Here is a 21,167-nt window from a genome sequence, read left to right as displayed (position 1 = left end):
GCTTTCGTGTCTGAAGTCTTGGTTTATCCAAGTTCCCTGGAAACCTCTTTTCCTTTTCTTGACCTTCCTGAGTTCCACCAAACCTCTTCCCAAGTAAGACGTGGTCACCCTCTGTACCTTCCTCTACCTTCTTCGACTCTCTATCCCAAGATGGAAAACTCTATTGTGTATACCTGGGTATATGGTTTCTTTCCCTCCGCAGTTCTGACACACAGGTACACACACACATGCAGACAAGCCTGAGTTAGCTGTCCTCCTCTGAGTTCTCACAATACCCAATGATGCTTTTCACTTTGCGTTATAATGATCTATTTCTTATCCTTCACTTCCCATCCCAAATAAACACACTATAGATCATGAAATTTTTAAAGGCAAGTCCCATTCTTACAAGAGCAAATGTTTAGCATGTAACAGGGGTTCAATGAATGTTTGCCAAATGGAGGAAATAACCATGTAACTAAATTCTAGGGAGTGTTCGCTATGTGTCAAGAGAAGGTACAATGAGATCCCCCTTTGACAGATGGTAACACTGCAGCAGAGACATTCTGTAAATTGCCCAAGATCACAGGGCTGCTAAGGGGCAGATCCAGGATTCAAACCCAGGCTGTTTAGGTCCACTGTGCATGCTCTCACACTCCCCTCTGCTTCTAAAAAGCCCACCTCGCTCCTCATTCTCTTCCCCTACTGCTAAGGAAGTTCGGTCCCAGAGGGGACTGCTCCAGATGGAACTCACTTCTGTGCAGCATTTTGAGATGAAAGGAGATACATGAAGACTGCATCTTGCAGAGTGAGCTCACTAAGAGAGCTGAACAATGAGGAGTGAGTACAGATGTGCTAATTCTTAGAAGGTAGAAGCTTAGGAACACTTTGGACTACCAGAGAAGCATGGGTGAGTTTTAAGCTCTCCATTGTGCACCAACTTCTCCCCAGGCCCTCCTTTCTGGGATAGAACTCTGAGCTGTAAGATATGCCACAGTGGGCCGGGGTTACCTGTGACCCTCTCTCCCACTCTTCACCTACCTTGGCCAATCAGTGGTGATATACAGGTGTGCGGATACAATAACAGACAGAACTAGCCTACCCAGTTATGATCATTTGAACACAGGAACACTTGACTGTGGTCATTAAATACATATTAATGATTTTTCTCAAAAAAAGTCAGTAACAATAACAATATGTTATATCTCAGAAATCAATAACAATATTTTATATCACATATAACTTTATATCATATGTCATATATCACATAAACAGTATATAATTTTATATCACATGATAACACTATCAAGTGTTAGCATGGTGTTAACCAATTTCCACAGCTTCCTTAGTCCTAACATTGTTTCTGCCTAGTTGATGTCCTTGTTCTCACTTTGCAGACATGAGGTAATAAGGGCTCAGGGATGCACAGCGTCTTGTCTTATATCAATAGTTGGCGAGTAACAAAGTCAGACCTCAAAACCAAAAGTTTGACTCTGCAGTCTTTCCATAGAAAGAGGATGTGCCCATACCTCGAGCCCAGTGGATCTCTGAAAATAATTTCTGCAATGGCAAACCTACAATTCATCTTAATTTTTTTCTGATGTTCTACAGTGTCACTGCCGATTTATTCTATCATTTTGGAATTACTGGCTAATAGGATGGCCCAGCTCAGTGTTCTGGCTGGCGTTTTCATTCTTTACGAGAAACCAACCATTGATAGCAACAAGGATGTGTCTCGACAATTTAATTACACCATGACTCCTCTCTTCCCCTGTCCCTTGTTGGCCTGAAGGCTAATTTCTATTTCACTTGGTCTTGAAAACATGATTGGTTTCGGCAGATAGGGGAGGCCTACCTGGGTTAGATGTTCTGAGGCATAAAAGGGGGCCGCTCCGTTGGGTATACTGTGCATCTTCTTGATGGGTGGTATCTTGGTCATCTTGGAAATCTCTCAGGCAGAACCTGGGCCCCCCCAAAGAGGGTTTTTCCCCCAGAATCTTCTACTTCAGCAGCCACTGGTGAAAAAGCCTCTAGCAATTTCTTCCTGATTCCCAAAGCCAATTACACAGACTCCAAAGAGGCTCTGACCCAGGAGTAAAGAAAGCAAGTCATCTGGGTTTCCCACAAACAGGATAAGGAAGTCCAGAAGGGGTGGAATCAAGCAAGCCCGGAATTACTCACGTTTTTAGAAAGCTACAAACTTTCAGGAGCTTCCCCCCTCTTTGGAAGGTGTTATCTTTCTCTAATATAAACAAAAATAAAACATGAACTAAAAAAATAAAACGCCACCGACAAAATCTGAAGAAGGCCCACCGAGGGGCCACCAGACCCCTAACCTAAGGTGTCCCGGACATGAGGCTCAAGTTTTCCTACTGCTAGGGAGAGAAAGCTGGCTAACTGCCAGACAGGAGCCAACGCAGTTGCTTGGCAACGAGACGCCGTGGAGGGCTTCCTCATTGGCTGGGATTGGTGGGGGCGGGGTCGCGAAGTCCCCGGAGCAGCGGGGATGGTGGCTGGGAGCTGGCAATCACCAGGGAGCCACACTCTCCAAACTCCGGTTTCTCCTCTTACACCTGAGGACCTTGACCTTTTCTCTCCACCTCACTACAAGCAACTCCTTCCTTCCAAACTGCTCTGTCCTGCTACTAACCTGCTAGTCATTTCTTGTGCCTTAGGTTGGTAGTGCAATTACTTTAACTTGAGATGCATATTTCTTCTCTTTCCACACGACAAACTCCTATGCATACTTCAAAGCCCCCATATATATGTATGTGTATATATATACACACACACATATACATGTATACATCTAACGAGTATTTAGAATGTGCTAGACACTGCTCTGGGCATTTTACATATATTGACTCACTCCCTGCAACACATCTTCAAGGAAAGTGTCTTATTACCCTATTTAACAGACTGGGAAACCGAGGCACAGAGAAATTGAATGATATGCTTCAGGTCACACAGAAATCTCCTGAATTGGGATTCAAAACCAGATCTGTTTGGGGCACCTGGGTGGCTCAGTCAGTTGAGCATCTGACTCTTGATTTTGGCCCAGGTCCTAATCTCTGGGTGGTGGGACCGAGTCCCACATGGAGCCCCATGGCTATGTGCTCACTGCTGGGTGGGGAGTCTCCTTGAGATTCTCTCTCCCTCTGCCTCTACCCCACCCCTCTGTGCTCGGGCTCTCTTTCCAAAATATATAAATAAATCTTAAAAAAAAAAAAAAAAGCCAGACCTATTTGAATCTAAAACCCAAGTTCTTAACCACTTAGCTGCGTGACCCAGGATAAGGTGCCTGATTTTGCTAAGCTTTGGCTTCCCAATCTTTAAAATAGGAAAAATAACTTTTCCACAGGTTGTCAGGGATTAAAACAGATAATATATGTAAAGGCTGAGCACATGAGGAATCCTAGTGGCAACTATTATTATTTCCTGACATCCCATCCTCAGAAAGAATTACTCATTTTTACATGCAGTGTTCATTTCACAGCTGATATTAATACTAATATTTATTTATTGATCATTCATTCCGTGCCAGGTGCTCTACTAAGCACTTTCCATACATTAATTTATGTAATTCTTCCAGTAACCCTATGGGGCCGGTCCTCAGCTTGCAGAAGATTTATTGCACATGTTCTGATTTGCATGTGTTATCCTTGGCATTATTTCACACGGAATCAATCTGATTCATGTTTTATCTCTAAACCTGGAGCTGCTGAGGATTATGATGCCATCATGGCCATATGATGACCTCAGTTTCTCTTCAGAAAGCACCTGCTGCAAGATGACCCTCCACCAAGTACAAAATGCCCCACCACACAGCTCCAGATGCTGATGCTCGAAAGTCATCAGTTTCTCGCCATTGCCTGAAGACTGAGTCTCACCTTCCCTTTCACAGGGACTTTTGGCCCTCCTGCTTCCTTTGTGGGCTTCACAAAGGAACCAGAAAGTTGCAGATAAACTGGACTGTGTTCAGTAGATAGGGTTCGGGAGGAGATAGGATGAGAAAGCGAGATGGCGTGGAAAGTGTTCAGCTCTGAACAGGAAGACACAGGGCTATCTTCATACAGCTTTAAAGGGCAGGCTTGATAAAGAAGGACTCAGCAAGCCCTGTTACGCATCCAAAGAATAGGAAGAGGGTTTGGGCTCAACATAAAGAAATACACAACAGAGTACCATTTAAAAGGCATACTCCAGGTACCTGGGTGGCTCAGTCAGTTGATTTCAGCTCAGGTCATAGGATCGAGCCCCATCGGGCTCCATGTGCTCAGTGCAGAGTCTGTTCTGGATTCTCTCCCTCTGCCCCTCCCCCTGCTTGCTCACTCATGCACACATTCTCTCTCTCTAAAATAAATAAAATATTTATAAAGAAATAAAAGGCATAGGCTCTGGAACCAGATTGACTTGGCCACTGAGCTGCCTCAGTGATAATCTTATAGGACTCTGAGGAAGACCAAACAGATAGTCCCTGGGAAGCACCATGCCTAGCAAAAAGGAAGTGCTCAGTAAATGCGAGCTCTTATTTCTTTTGTGATTAATACCCATCCGTCAGAGCCATGTAACAATTGCAAGTAGAAAAGGTGTGGAATTAAAAAGACATGTGTTCAAATCTTGGCTCTGCCATTGATTGGTAATGAGCTCCTGGTCAAGGGATTTTTATCTCTCCCAGTTCCAATTTCACCACATATGTAAATAGTGATGATTATGACCACCTGAGGCAGTTGGAAGCACTAAGTAAAATAGTGAATGTATAGAGCCTGGTACCCAGCTAGGCCTTTAGCATGCTATTTCTCTTTTATGTTTAAGAAGTGGTATATTCCATAGGGAAAGAATGAGTTCCCCAGCAAGAGAGGTATTCAACAAAATAAGGTCACATTCTATGGTACTGGGGGTTAAGACTTTAATATATGAATTTGAGGGGGAGACAGGAGAGGGGACATAAATCAATAGGCCAATAGCTCACACAGTGTTGGATAGATGTCACTTTGTTTCCCTCAAATATTTAAAATATCCCTATTCATTCCTGTGAATTTTCTGTGGCACCCTAGGGTGCCTTGGTGCATAGTTTGGGAACCACAGGGCCATAAGCTTGTCTTCCTTTTGAACTGAGCAGCCTGGATGTGCAAGAAGTTAACACCCACAGGGGTAGCCGGAAAGTAATGACGAGCAGGAGGTGATGGTTAATATGTCCCCTACTCCCCCTTGGGTAAGACATCTCTGGCATGGGCCCTATACTCCCCCAAAGGTCTCATTCAGGACTGACTTGCCTATAGCAATTGCCTGTTCATGGATGAATGACCCAGCATTGGCTTCTTCTTTTTCCATTTTACTTCCCCACTCCCTTGAAGGTACTGCTTGGATGGGCCCCAAGGAAACCACTTCTATCCAAACTCCTGTTCTGGGTCTGCTTCTGGGCAACCTGACGTAGGTTGGACCCTCCTCCTTAGCTAGTTAGAAGGTGGACTTGCCACCTTTTTTGACGACCTTGCTCCAAATCCCTTTCCTGCTGTTGTTCTTATGGGTATCCCAAAGAGTTTCTTTATATTCTCCACATCCCTGATGTACCGAGAGGCCAACGTGTTTCCAGATATGCAAATGCATCTCCCAACAGTGAAATATTTGACAACTAAGATATGAAGTGATTGTTTAATTCTTAATTCCTGGTTGATTTATGCAAAATATGAACTGAAAGACGCGGGGCGACAGGCACTCTCTCCTCCCAATTTGCCAAAAAGAAAGGCATCTGAAGGGATTAAAAATAGACGTATCAAGCAGAAGAAAAATTGTGGAATGTGTCGGACGCCAGCTGGGGTAGTTGAAGTGAAATCTCAGAATCTGCTAAACACTCGAATTTCGGCGAGGAGTACATATGTTTGGCATTAAAAACCTATTGGAGAAGTCATCATTTTCTGAATATCTTTAATATACTTTTCTGTGTTGCAGCTAGCACTCAGAGAACTCCTTCTGGGTGTTTTTACTGAAATGCCAGTACTGGATTTACAAATTATGGGGCCCAAGGCAAAAGTAAAACTCGGGGCTCCCTTGACACCTGGTAGCTGGCAATCTATCCATGAATTGCTGCCAGAACGAAATACCACTGCCTAATGGGTATTTGCACCACCTCCGAGGACTTCCGTATTTCATTAGATTGAAGAAGACTTTCTGCTGGCTACATTGACCCTTGGGAGGGTCAGAACCCATTCCTACCTTATCTTCCCATCTGCACTCTAAGAAGGGTGGATCTTTGTAAATGAGGAGAAAAAAATTCAATGTTTATGATCCTCTCTCTCCTCTTTCCTCCTCTGCTTTGGTATACCAGGTGTGGTTGCGGGGTTGTGGTTGTGGTCTCCAGGAATATTCTTAGTGAATTTCCCACACTGGATTCTAGGATGTGGCCCAAGCTACCTCCATGAATAATGCTCTCCTTTTGGACATGCTTCATCTCCCAGCATCCTGGGCTGGGGACAGGTTGGAGGTATGGGATAATTAATCCCATTTTACAAAAGCAGAAATTGAAGTACTTGGGATTTCGCACTTTCTTAGTGGTGCTGATTGTCTGAGACAAACCTAGGTTTTATGATTGTGAATTCAATGATTGACTTCAGCACTCTGTCACATGGTCTTGATGCTCTTTTATTTAAAGGGTGTGTGTGTGTGTGTGTGTGTGTGTGTGTGTGTCTCAGCAGAACAACCTGCAGTCATATCTGCCAACTCTGCCAACTCTCTAGCCTTTTGAGGGGAAGCCTTATTTTATTTCACATCCACAGAATCCCACCCCCATCCCAGGTAGGAAAACAGTCCCCTGCCCGGTATTCCCATGGATTTTCAAGTAGCCCACAATTTCCTGTTCAGTATGTGCCTCCTACCTGTGTGGATGGCATTGTGTCCCTCTCAAAAGATGTTTTAGGTTCTAAACCTTGATACCTGTCAATGCAACCTTATTTGGAATCAGAGTCTTTGCAAGTATAATCAAGGTACCATGTGGGCCCTAATGCCATGACTGGTGTCCTTATAAGTGGGAAGAAATTTGAATGTAGAGACAGAAGACACGCAGGCCGAACGCCCTGTGACAATGAAGGCAGAGACTGTGGTGATGCCTCTACATGCCAAGGAACACCATGGATTGCCAGGAACAACCAGAAGCCAGGAGAGAGACGAGGCAGGGTCTTGCCCTAGAGCCTTTGGAGGAAACCCATCCTTGCCAATACCTGGATTCTGGACTTCCAGCTCCAGAACCACAAGAGAATAAGTTTCTGTTGTTTTAATCCACTCATTTTGTGATGATTTGTTCCAGCAGGCCCCACGAAACAAGTACACCACAAATTTTCCTTGGGTTTCACGTCCCTCTTCACCCCAATTTATTTATGCCCTCAAAATGTGACTTTGCAGGACCTGGATATAGCAGGATTGCACCAATGGCTTAGGATAATAAGAAGGAGGCTCAGCACAGCTCTGCAGAGTTGGTGACTTAAAATTAAATAGTAAGCATCACTGAATTTTCAATTAAATAAAAATAAAGTTCCCAGATGATTCTAACACACAGGTAGGGGTAGGAACCCCTGCCACACATCCTGTTTGTAAGCTGCTGTTTTACATAAGATAGAAACATTCATTTAAGCTAAATAGAACTGAGTTTCAGTCTGGATTTTTAATCCTGTATGTTGGCTGTGTGACCCTGGGCAAATTTCTTAACTTATATAAGCTTCCATTGCCTTATGATGAAGAATAAAAACCAAATCACTGAACTTAGAGGGCCTTTAGCGGGTTAAATGACATAATTATTGATCTCTCTGCCTATATTTTTCTATCGTCTACATATATTAGATACAAAAACATATGTTAATACATATGCTGGGTAAGAAACATAACACATAATAGGCACAAAATAAATTCTGGCTGACATAATTAGCTCTTTGTCCTGGAAAACTGAACTAATTTCTTTCCTTCCTTCCTCCCTCCCTCCCTTCCTCCCTCCCTCTTCTTCTTCTTCTTCTTCTTCTTCTTCTTCTTCTTCTTCTTCTTCTTCTTCTTCTTCTTCTTCTTCCTTCCTTCCTTCCTTCCTTCCTTCCTTCCTTCCTTCCTTCCTTCCTTCCTTCCTTCTTCCTTCCTTCCTTCCTCTCTTCCATCTTTCCTTCCTTCCTTCCCTCCTTCTGTTCTCCCTCTCTTTTTCCCTCCACCCTCCCTCCCTCTTTCCCTCCTTTCTTCTTCTAGTTAGAATCCACTGATGGTCTATACTATAAGACTGACAGTAAAGAGCAGCCCCAGTGGCGGAGCGGTTTAGCGCCGCCTGCAACTCAGAGCGAGGTCCTGAAGACCAGGGATCGAGTCCCGCATCAGGCTCCTGCGTGGAGCCTGCTTCTCCCTCCTCCTGTGTCTCTGCCTCAATCTCTCTATGTCTATCATAAATAAATAAATCTTAAAAAAAAAAAAGAATGACAGTAAAACAGGAAAAGGACTTTCCTTTACAAAGGCCAAAAATCAGCTTTAAACCAACTCTCTGGCTAGATTAAGGTGGTCTTCCCTCTTCTAACTGCTAGAAATCAAAACTATCCCTCTCTGAAGAGTGACATTATTCAAAACCTCAAAATATTTATATAATTTTTTTCAGAGAAGAGAGCTGTGCTGGTGGAGGAGCTGTGGCCTTCTGAAGAGGGAAACAGCCAACCACAGCAACTTGGCAGGGAGGGTGCAGAGGCATAAACACCCAAATCTCACTCTCCTCTTGCAGACACTTCCGATCTATAATTGGCCCCCCAACGTCAGGGCCCAATTTGATGCCACAGGGCAAAGGAGCCCATTGAGGCAGAAGCTGTGCAAATAGAAAGCATCCAGCACAATCTTCAAGATATGTTAGGTTTCAAAAACAAAAGAGAGGAAAACAAAGTGTATCATGTGCTAGCTTAGGAGAGAGAAAGCGAGAGAGATGGAGAGAGAGAGATTAGGGCCCAGCAGGACACAGATGATAGAGTCAAGGGGATATGAGGCAGGATTATCTACCACATGGTCACCTACACGAGTAGGGGTGTAGGGGTACACAGGACAATGTGCCGTCCCTGAAGGCTAGAATCTGTGAAGCTGTGGCCATCTGTATGGGACAAGGGGAGGGAATGATTACCTGCCCTTGAAGGGCAGAGATAATGGAGAGGAGGCCTTGGGAGGAGTGGTGATCCATGTGTAGGTGAGAGGCACAGCCAGTCTGAAGCAAATTCCCAGGGAGGATGCCCCAAACACCCCCTGATCCTTTCCTCAGATCTCCTGCCAGTGGCTCCCATTGGCTCAACCCACTCACCAGCCAGAGAGCACAAGAGCCAGTTGGTGTCACACAGGTGGAAAGTGAATCTTCCACTTGAGGGTGGGGTGGCAGGGCCAAGCAGAATATGTATGCATAAAGCATAACTTCCTTTACACTGGATGGCCTTTTGTACTCTTTGAAATTTCCCTAAGCCACGTGCATGCATCACTTTAAAAACACAAATAAAAGTAACTCTCACTTCCTTTCCCCGTTTTGCACACAGAAGAGAAAAATATTATCCTCTGAAAAGAAGAGGGAAGAACCAATGGCTTCCCATTCCAGGCACAGAGCTTGGGCACAACAGCTTCTTCCCGGGAGCCCAGAGTGCTGAGCATCCCAGATGAGGCTGCTAGCCTGACAGTTAGCAAGACAAGGCTGAAATGTCCATATCTGTGTTTCTCTGACCCCAAATGCATCTCTTCCCCGGGCTGCATCCCCACCCCCACCCCCGCCCCCGCCCCTTCTCCTGAAAAGTGACAGGTAAGAATTTCGACTACCACTATTGTTCCCTTTACCCCTCTTCCTCCTTCCTCTCCTCCCTCCCTCCCTCCCTCCCTCCCATTTTTTTCTCCTGTAATTTCCTTTATAACTTATAATTTTGAACTCACAATTCAACTAACCATTTGGGAGGCAATTTTCCCGCTCTTACTTTCTTTCAGGCATCATTGTTTAGACAGTCTGGACGGGGTGGCCCAATTTTTCAATTTCCTGACAATACCTTCCTTGAAGAGACTCTCTCTGCCTCCCCTCTTTGGGGTTGTCCTCTGCTGCTGGCTGCATTCTGGTCAAGGACAGCCTTTTAAGTACACACCTGTTTCTTGTCTGGCAGTCCCCCCGACTTCTGGCACTTGGGTAGAAACTGTCTCTCTTTCCCTTAGCTTCAGTGACAGTTCCTTCTCAATAAAATATGCTCTTTCAAACAGGTGCTGAGAAATATGACATTTGGAATATATAATAGCGGCATTCGAATATACACCTTCATCAGACAGTAGCTAAAAGAAGAAAGGATGCTCACTGATGTGGAAAATCCATTCAAAGGATTTGCATATATTCCCCCCACCCCCACTCCGCCCTACCCCTTTACTAGGTTCTGGTTTTCCCAGTTTTGTCTGCAAACTTCTTTCTCCCACTAAAGAATCCTGAAATTAAGACAAATCCTTTCCCTCTTATTTTTCCAATAACACCTGTCGGTGCCAGGGACATTTAAAACAAAGAGTTAACCAAATAGAAGAAGAAGAAGAAGAAGAAGAAGAAGAAGAAGAAGAAGAAGAAGAAGAAGAAGAAGAAGAAGAAGAAGGAGAGAAAAGCACCGTTAATATTTGAGTGTATTTTTCTTCCAGATGGTCTTCTTGGAAGGTTTTTAAGAGTCTACTTACCTTTCAAAATAAAAATAGGCTCTAAAATTTTAAATTTACTGTAGGAGCAAATTAAATTTAAATTTACTATAGAAGTAACATGTTTTTTTAATTGTTTTAAAGATTTTATTTATTTATTTGACAGAAAGAGAGAGGGAAGGGAGAGAGAGAGAACACGAGGAGGTCAGAGAGAGAGGGAGAAGCAGGCTCCTCACTGAGCAGGGAGCCCAATACAGGGCTCAATCCCAGGACTCTGGGATCATGACCTGAGCCGAAGTCAGACAGGTTTACAGACTGAGCCACCCAGGTTCCCCATAACATGTCTTTTTAAAAACACGATTTAAAAAGTATACACAGGAAAATGAAAAACACCATACTCTGCCCCCCCCCCATCCAGGGATAATAATTTAATCTTTTGATATGCATAATTCTGTATATTTTCCAGATATAGCCACAACTACATCCATATCTTGTCTCTTCTGTTGTTTACTTTGACAAAATTAGATCACACTACATATACTAATTTTTTTTAACTTACTGATATCTTTCATGTCAGCAAGTACTGATTTACACCATTAGCTTTCATACCTTTTGTACCACGATGAGAAATACATTTGAAACTATGATCTAGTTCAGTGTGTGTACAGCACCTCTCAATTTCTAATTGAAATAAAAGTTTCATGAACCACTACTCACCTCTATTATGTATGATGTACTCTGGTTATTTTCCTATTTTATTCTTTTTCATTTTTAAAAAATGCTGGTTATGACCCAGTAAATTGATTTCAAGACCCACTAATGGGTTATGACTTACATTTTGAAAAACATTCTCCTAGGCCATAATTTTAATGGCTTTATTGTATTTTGAACTACAGAGTTTTTAAGTTGCATGGAATCAAAAGGAAGTCATGTTCGGCCTCTTCATTGAATAGGCAGGGGAGTGAAAATTTTATTTTCTCAGTAGCTAGTACGGGAATTCCCCTCAGGGAGAGAATTCTCTTTGTTTAAGGAAATACTTCTTTAACAGTTTGTAGGGGGGAAGGGTGGGAATAAACATGAATTTGGAATGGAAATCTGTGAGCCCTGTGGCTGAGGTGGGCAGACGCTTAGTTAGCAAAACAAAGAATTTCTAGGAACAAGACTACCTGATATTGAATTTGTATTCTTTGCATTGCTATGCCGTAAATTCATCTACCTTCTCAAGTTTTCAGTCAGGTTTATTATCAGATGTCTTTGGGAGCAAGTGATGGAGATAAAAAATCAGATTGGATCAAGAAAAAACAAGCCAGGAGTAGTTTATTTGCTTATGAAATTGAATACACCAGGCTCCGCTGGGTCCAGGGCCTTACATAACTATTGATACTTAGTGTCTCTTTGTATTTCTTCTCTTTTTTTGGTTCGGTGAAAATTAAGAAAAGGAAACCTCCTTTAGGATGGCGTTGGGAGGCCAGCAGGGGGAGCTCTCATGCAGACCAGACCCAACGGGAGAGAGGGACCTCGCAGGTGGATACTACTTTATTTTCCTAGCAGAGGGAGTAAGGCTTTCTTCCAGCCCTGGCAACAGCCCAGCCAATGAGAGACTGTCACAAGTCCACAAGTCAGCCAATGAGAAGCCACTCTACTTCAAACTCCCAGTTTACTCCAATGGATTTTTTTGCTTATTACGGCATTCCCAATTCCCACCGTCTTCTATAAAAGAGGGTTCCTCTCCTTAGATCCGAGGACTTGCCTCTGGTTTTGCAGTAGGTTGCTTGTTTTGTATTGTAATCCTCTATTTCCCAATAAACGTTTTTTTTTGTTTGTTTGTTTTTTTTTGTTTTTTTTTGCTGCTAAATTAACCAGCAGTTTTAATTTTTAGGCCAATAGTTCATTTCAGGTATTGGTTCCTCGTAGGTTTTTTTTTTTTTTTTTTAACAAAAAGACCCAGGGCTAATTCTCTTTGGATTGACTAGAATGATATGGCCATCTTTGATTGATGATATGGCCGTCTTAATCATTGTGGCCATGGCAATGGGATGCTCTGATTGGCCAGGACTGGATCACAAGCTAACCCTCAGAGCCAGAGACGGCCTCACATCCATACTTATTTGGTTTGAGGTAGGTGAAGAGTGGTTTCCAGAAAATTGGGTTCTCATGGGAGAATCAGAGGTGGGCATCAAATATGCTATATACATGCTTCATGTGAGCAGTCAGCTTGGTGGGGATTGGGGTAGGAGGTGAACTCATCTTCCTGCCCCAGTGTCAGAGGGACCCCATGGGTGGCACATCCAGATTATCCTTAAATAGAACTAAGAACAAAACAAAAGCATCCTTGGGGGGTACACAGAAATCTTGGGAAGGAGATCAGATTTTCTACAATTTGTACAAAGATAGCTGTATCGATCTTGTCTAGATTACAAAGGAAAGAGGATCCTTAAGGATACCTGGTTTGCATGAACTGGGAAACCAAGTCCCAGAGAGGCTCAGAGATCTGCCCAAAGTCACAAAGCTAATTTTTATTAGAGCCCAGATTGAGCACCATCTCCTGCTGAGGCTCAGCAATATGGCCTGCTCATGCAACATTCCCTCTTTTCCACAGAAGCCTAGAGATGTCCCAAAACTCTTGCCCCCACAGTGCATGCCCTTGTGAGCCCCCCACCCATTCGTTGGGGCTGCCTTGGACCTCTGCATGGAGTCTGAAGAAGGAGCCTGTGTAGGAGCCAGACTCCAGTCTCTTTAAGAGATTGTCAGCTTAGAAGTCTGAAAGAGAGGCTCAGGATGCAGAAAGGGGATGCCGTTTATGCCCCACTTTCTATTTATTAGATATCTTAGTACATTATTTTATTTTATCTTCATAAAAATTTTAGTTTCAGGGAACTGGAGTGAGGGGAACTGGAGTTGAGAATGGCAGTCAGCAGGGACCATGCTGGGAAGGGTCTTGAATATGACCGAATGAGTGAGTGAATGCATCCATGGAGTTTACACTTGCATTAGTCAGCTCGGGCTGCTGTAACAAAGTAGCAGGAACTAGGTGGCTTAAACAACAGACATGTATTCCCACACGGTTCTGGTTCTGGAGGCTAGAGTGCAACATCTAGGTGTTGACAGGGATTGGTTCCTTCTCAGGGCTGTAAGAACCTGCTCCATGCCTCTCTCCTGGCATCTGGTGGCTGGTGGGCAATCCTGACGCATAAGCCCGACCTCTGCCTTCATCTTCTCGTGTCCTTCTCCCTAGTGCATGTCTGTCTGGGTCCAAGTTTCCCCCTTTTATAGGCACCCAGGCATACTGGACTAGGGGCCCACTGCACTCGAGTATGACCTCATCTAAACCTAACTGATGGCATCTGCTCTGCCCCTATTTCCAAATGGGGTCACATTCTGAGATACTGGGGGTTAAGACCAACATCTGAATTTTGGACACACAGTTTCCCCTGTGACGACTGATAAATGGCATCTTGAGAAAAGTGGAGCTAAGCAAGATTAAATGGATGTCTTTACTTTGAGGCCTCTGTAGAGCATTTACAAGCTTTTACAACCTAGCTGCAAAATCTCTCACAGCCCTCCTATTGAGAGGTGGGGTTTTCATCCCCTCCCCTGGAATCTGAGACCTACAAAGTGCAGTGGAAATGACACTATGACATCCGAGGGTAGATCCTGAAAGGACACACCACTTCAACCCTGGAATATCAAGCTGCCCTGTTCTGAGGCACACAGGTATACTCTCCAGCCAGCAGCCCCAGCTGAGCACATCCTCCGGGTATCATCCCACCATGGTGCCAGACAGGTGAGTGCAAAGATACCTGGGAATTATGTCTTTTGGCTGTGGCTTTAATAGTTCCAGCTGTTAGAGGAGGCATCAGAGTTGAAATCCTAGCCACAGTGGAATAGAGATGAATGGTCTCTGCTGTATATAAATACATACAAATATACATACACATTTTATATACCTTTACATATATAAAATATTAGTATTACAAGATGTAAGTTTTATATAAGATATATATATCTATATATAAGATTATCTTATATATATAGATATAGTATTAGTCTGGATGCTTTAGGTAAATACAACCAATAAGGTATATATATGGTGTTCAAAATCTGCAGGGTGGGTTGATAGACTGGGGACTGGAGACATATGAAAGGATTGAAACTGTGGCTTGAGTCTCAAGGCAGTCTGTGGGCAAAATTCCCTTACTTTTGGGAGGTTGGTCTTTTTTTTTCCTCATAAGACCTTCAACTGATTGGGTGAGGCCCACCCACATTAAGGAAGATTTATTTGCTTTACTCAAAGTCTATTGATTTAAGTGTTAATCTCATCTAAAAAACACCTTCATGGCAACATGTAGACTAGTGTTTGACCAAACACCTGGGTACTGTGGCCTAGCCAAGTTGGCACATAAAATCAATCATTTTTGGCTATTGGTTATGTAGCCATAGATAATCGGAACAGCCTGTGACAACCTTCTGCTTGTGTACTATGACTTTCCAAGTGGGTGATAATATGCTACATTTTCCAGTTTTATTTGGTCAAACTTCCCAACCTCCTTCCCTCTCCCCCTGTTTTGTGTTATATGTGTGTGTGTGTGTGTGTGTGTGTGTGTGTGTGTGTTTTAACAGAGACCTTTGGATATGGTGTTCTCCAGAACGCCTCTTAAGAAGCTTGAGTGTAGCAATTAAGAGCAGAATCAGGTTCAATTCTTGACTGTGTGAGTTTTTAGCTGTGTGACCTTAAGTAATTATTTAACCTCTCAAGGCTCAGTATCTTCATCCATAAAGTGAGCTAATCATACTGGCCTCACTGCTGTTGTGAGGAGTAATTAAATGAGCCATGGAAAGGACTCACACCAGCAACTGGACACACAGTTTTCATTCATTCATTCATTCATTCATTCATTCACAAGCAGAACCCAGATTTTACCAGTATGTGGTGCTCTTCTTTCTTTTAAGGCCTTTATTGTGATGCTCAAGCTCTCATCCCACTCCATTTCTAGAGGCTTCTCTCCTTTCCAGTTTCTCTTTCTTCCTATTTTTCCCTTTTCCTTTTTATTTTCCTTTGTAAAATCAGGTTTCTCCTCCATTCCTGGGGGACATGTGCATGTTTCACAAATTCATCTTGTTTGTCACTTCAGCCAGCCGCTGCTCTCTGGACCACTGGTTCACATTTCCCACGAGGCTCTGCTGTCTCTGCTTCAGCTCCCTTCCTTCTGCCTCCAGCTGCTGCTGCTCTGCCCTGTGCGCCTCCCCCTGAGCACAGGACAGACCTTGCTGCCCATGGTGGCAGGAAGAACAGGCTGCAAATTTTATGCTGACTACTGGATGTTCTAGGATTGAATGTTCCAGATACCTCCCGGAGGTAACATGTTTGGAGCCCAGGATCCAACCCCAAAGACATTTACAGAGCATCCCCTACCCTGTGAGCACCTGCAGCGCTCATGGCATTGCCTGCCTGGGAGTTCACACTGCCTGCTGCCCAGCCTAAGACCCACCTTTCTGCCTCCTTATCACCTGACCTTGTTCCAGGATGTCTGTCAGGGGAAATTTTCACTCCTTTAAGCAGGCCCCATAACTCTGCAGGTGATGTGCCCTAGGGCTCTCTGCTGGACACTTTGAATAGTGTTATTATACCTTTTTCTCCTAGACTGAGGTTAAGAGAAATGAGAAGTCAGGATGACAGTCCCACACTCTAGCCCATGTGCATCTGCAGAATTGCACTCAGACTATATTCTTTTTTTTTTTAAGATTTAATTTATTTATTCATGAGAGACACACAGAGAGAAGCAGAGACACAGGCAGAGGGAGAAGTAGGCTCCCTGTGGGAAGCCCAATGTGGGACTCGATCCCTGGACCCCGGAATCATGACCTGAGCCAAAGGCAGATGCTCAACCACTGAGCCACTCAGGTGCCCCCATACTATACTCTTGAAAGGAATTTCCCCAAGGTCCACTTTCCTCCCCCCGTTGTATGATTAGAGATGAATTTGTCCAAGGCAGTAGTAGCCATAACTTCATGTGGCTACTGAGCATCTGAAATGTGGTGAGCCAAATTAAGACATGCTGTCAGTATGAAACATATACATGGGTGATCCCTGGGTGTGGGTGGCTCAGTGGTTTAGCTCTTGCCTTCGGCCCAGGGTGTTATCCTGGAGTCCCGGGATCGAGTCCTATGTTGGGCTCCCTGTGTGGAGCCTGCTTCTCTCTCTGCATATGTCTCTGCCTCTCTCTCTGTGTCTCTCATGAATAAATAAATAAAATCTTAAAAAAAAAGAAACATACACACGTTTCAAAGATAGTACTAAAAAATAGGATGCCAAAATATCTCAACAATTTCCATATTGCTTATGTGCTAAAAGACAATATTTTTTTGTATATTAAATGAAATAGCATATCTTACTAAAATTAATTTCACCAGTTCCCCCTTTTTTAAAAATGGCTCCTAGAAAATCTAAAAATGCATATGTGAATAGTGTTATATTTGTACCAGACAACCCTGTTGTCCCTTTCCCTCTGCCCCAGAAGTACTCAGAACAGATCTTGGGGCATATTCAACAGTTTACAGATGAATAAGCCTCTGAATAACAAAACTAGGAAAGGGAGGGAATTTGCTAAGAGCCAGGAAGCTCCGGAGATCTGGGGCCACTTTCTTAATGTCACCCTGGCCCCGGGGTCCTGCCCTAACCCTCTCAAGTGTCTCAATACTGGGAATGCACTCCCCTCCTTTCTGCCTTTGGCCTTCATATGACTCATCTCTTCTCTTTCTGTCTAGGGTTAGCCCCTCCCACTTTCATCTCCTCTGAGAGGTATTTCCTGATACCCCAAATCATGCTAAAAATGTCATCTTGCTAGGGGCATCTGGGTGACTCAGTTGGTTGAGCATTTGACTCTTGGTTTCCAGGCTCAGGTTGTGATCTTTGGTTGTGGGATCCAGTACTATGTTGGGCTCTGCACTGAGCACCGAGTCTACTTGAGGTACTCTCTCCCTTTCCCTCTGCTTCTGTCCATGGCTCATGTGCATGATAAATAAATAAATAAATAAATAAATAAATAAATAAATAAATAAATAAAATCTTTAAAGAAAGAAAAGATTTCATTCTGCTAAAAATGTCATCTCCAAAGTGCTCACCCAACCCTGCTATTCTCTTCACGACATTTCCTAATGAAAGTCTCTTGCTTATTTGTTTGTCATGTTTTCCCAGCTAACGTATAAATTCCATGAGTACAGGGTCTTGTCTATCTTGCATCTTCTCATACTTCAGAGTCTGGCACAAAATAGACTTCCAAAATTTTTTTTGATGAACGAACAAAGAACATGAATTCTTACTGTTCAGGTTTGAAGCTTGCTTCAAGCTTGTGTGAATTTGCAATTTTAATCTCCTCCTCCTTACCCCAGGACTTTAGCAAAGTGTACAGACATGTCTTGAGTGAGTGGATTCTTTTTCTGTGTGGCAAGTATGGGCTGAGTTTCACATCAGCATCAATCCTGTATTGAGCAGAGAAACCCGTCTGGAAACAATTACCCTAAATGAAGAGTGACCATGGTGGCATAAGCCCCAGGAATGTGCAAGAATCTGGGTGGAGCTTAGGAGTCTCTTAGGGATTGAAGTTAGTCATGAGCCAACCACCTGGCTTGACATTTTCTCCAAGGATGCTCTATTAGTTTCTAGGGTTGTTGCAAAAAAACAGAAACCCTACCACAGCTAAGTGGCTTAAAAAACAGAAACTTAAAGTGTCATAGTTCTGGAAGCTAGAAATTCAAGGTTAGGGTGTCTGTAGGGTTGGTTTCTTCTGAGGGTCATGGGGAGAATCCATTCCATGCTTCTCTCTTTGGCTTATAGATGGTTATTCTCATGTTCACATGGCATCCTCCCTGTATATGTGTCTGGGTCCAAATTTCTCCATCTTATTAGGATACCTGTCATATTGGATTAGGATCCACCTTAATGATCTCTAAGACCCTAATGAGGCCCTTTACAGAGGTGATTATCTCTGTAAAGACCCTGTTTCCAAATAAGGTCACATTCTGAGGTACCGGGGGTTATGATGATATCAACATATAAACTGGGGAGAAGGAAGATAACACAATTTAACCCCTAACAGTTGTTGAAGGACCACTTCCAAGCTGCCCAGGAAAGACTGTGGGTATTCTACAGCCCCTACCCCAGGGAATACTCTGAAGGTCCACTGTTTTCACCTGCCCAGCATCCATCTCCCCTCTTCTGCATAGAACACCCAGATTTTTCTTTGGGGATTCACCCACCTGTCATCCTCAGTCTGCCGGATTCCAACAGAACTGGCCTCATCCTCCAGGTATAGCACTGGGCATCTGACCCAGATTGAGCCAATCAGTGTATTTCTCTCTTTGGTCACAGGGATTGGTTCAAGTGTGGGCACATGACCCAAGCTGATCCAATGCCACTCAATTCTAGGAAGCTTGAGAGTTCTGGGGACCTTCTTTCCCATGAGAAAGAAACGAACAGAGAAAAACAGGGGAGAGGTGTAGAGGAGCCTGAGCCCAGTGCAATGCGTAAAGCCCCTGAACTGAGCTATGCCTGAACGTGGCTTTATGGTTGACTTTTCACTTACAGGAGCCAATACATTCCCTTTTTGGGCTTCATGCCATTCCGATGTGAGGTTAAATGATTTGTAACCGAAAGCCAATGTAACGTTGCCTCCTCCCTGCTCCTGTTTGTATACCCTGGGCATTCCAGGTAGCCTGCAATAGGAACATTTCACCAGGAAAAGAGAATTTCTTTCAGGCTTCCTGCGTTGTCTCAAAAGACCCTGGTTTAAAGCCCCAGTGGAGATACTTAGACGGCCAATGAGAGCAAGGAGCCAGGGTGGTGAATGTGTGCCAACAAATAACTCAAGCGGGCGGAACTCTTGGGGTTTTATAATTATGTGAAAAAAACTGAGATTTCTGTAAGGCAGGGGGTCAGCAAATTAAAATTCTCCCAGGAGCTAAGGGCTTCTGAATGCTTGTTTCTGATAATCTTGTTTATATCCTGGGGTAAATAAATCTGTCTTTTGTTCTGTGTTATTCAACTCTCAGCACTATTTGTAATTAAAGGGGTGGAGGGTGGAGACATGAGTGAGTTCTTTAATTGGCTCTGTTCTGGGTGACACAGAGTAAGAAAAAAAGGCCCTTGTGGGCCGGAGTTGGGGGTAGCCTGCTTTGCCCTGGGAAATGGTGATAAAACTTGGGCAGCTGGTGATCAAGTGGCAAAGGGGTGGAAATCCATCGTCATTAGTGTGATGGATGAGCACAGGCTGAGTCTCTGCTGGGCTGTGCCAGGGTTCTTTCTTTCTCTTCTTTTTTTTTTAAATATTTATTTATTTATTTATGAGAAAGAGAGAGAGAGAGAGAGGCAGAGACAGAAGCAGGCTCCATGCTGGGAGCCCGACGCGGGACTCGATCCCGGGACTCCAGGATCGCGCCCTGGGCCAAAGGCAGGCGCCAAACCGCTGAGCCACTCAGGGATCCCCGTGCCAGCGTTCTGACACAGAGAGAACTAGAGTGAGTATCTGGTTTCAGAAGTCACCCGCATGCCAAGAGGTACAATATAATTCCTGGTGGACTTATTACTCACCCTCCACTTTCCTTTAAACATATCTTGGGGGTGGTGGTGGAAGGGATGACAAGATAAAGCAAACAATCCTACTGGATGGCCAGATAAGCCACACTTATGACATGTTCGAGAGGGGTTAATGAGCACAGATCATCATAACAGATACAACAGCTAACGTGTGTTGTGCACTTTCTGTGTGCCAGACATGATGTTGAGAGCAATACATAAGTCATTTTTTTCTTTTCTTTTGATGGTTTCTCTGAATGCTCCCAAGATTTCCATGCTATTGGCACAACCATCTGCACTTTTTAGATAAAGACATTGGGACACAGAGAGAGGTCAAATAACTTGCTGGGGGTCCCCCAGAGGATGGAGCTGGCATTCATCTCCAAGTCAACCTGACTACAAAGCTCTGCTTACGTTGACCACATTATGCCTCCCTCATGTCTTCAGGGAGCTATGCTCTGCCCTTCCATAGGTTTTTTTCTTTTAACTCTTTGATAATTCTCATACTCTCTCTGAGTCTCAGTCTTATCTGTAAAATGGGGATAAGAACACTTTTATGTAGCAGGGTGCTTGGATGCAAACAACAGAAACAGATATTGGTTAATTTCAGCAAAATTGGAATGTTCTGGAAGGATTTGGGGGAGCTCACAGAGCTCTGATCTCTTCTGGTTTCATGGAGGAAACAGGTCAAGCTTCCACTGAGAATCACCCAGTGGAGGATTTTCCCCCAACAGAAAGGGTGCTCAGATGCTGAGTAGCCAAAATAACCTCACCTTGCCTTGACTTTCTAATAGGGCTGCGCCATGATGGATGTCTTTAGCATCAGGCATGACACACAGTAAATGTCCAGTGAATGGAAATTATTATTATTATTATTATTATTATTATTATTAATGCCCAGAAAGAGGCAGCTCAGTCTGTCTCCATGTCTGCTGTACCAATTCTGGGCCGCCTTTCCTGTGGGATGATTTAGATGTCCTTTATG

The 21,167-nt window shown here is 43.8% G+C and overlaps 1 protein-coding gene across 7 annotated transcripts in view; it reads right to left on the bottom strand.

The window, feature by feature from the left end:
• CCDC60 (coiled-coil domain containing 60) overlaps window positions 1-2,400 on the bottom strand; it is a 184,345-nt gene extending 181,945 nt beyond the window's left edge. For 6 of the 7 annotated variants that reach the window (XR_013366622.1, XR_013366625.1, XR_013366624.1 and 3 more), the window contains exon 1: window positions 1,835-2,400. Coding sequence is in view for 2 of the 7 variants with exons in the window: in XM_077875873.1 (XP_077731999.1) it covers window positions 1,835-1,918 (84 nt within the window). In the remaining 5 variants the exon portion in view is untranslated. The remainder of the gene's footprint in view (window positions 1-1,834) is intronic. The other variant, XM_077875871.1, reaches the window with a different exon arrangement.
• Window positions 2,401-21,167: the final 18,767 nt, after the last annotated feature.

Source organism: Canis aureus, chromosome 27 (genome assembly GCF_053574225.1).
Source record: "Canis aureus isolate CA01 chromosome 27, VMU_Caureus_v.1.0, whole genome shotgun sequence".
In the NCBI taxonomy this organism is placed as follows: Eukaryota; Metazoa; Chordata; class Mammalia; order Carnivora; family Canidae; genus Canis; species Canis aureus.
Note: the sequence above shows the minus strand (reverse complement) of the source record. Positions and strands in the feature narration are given on the sequence as shown.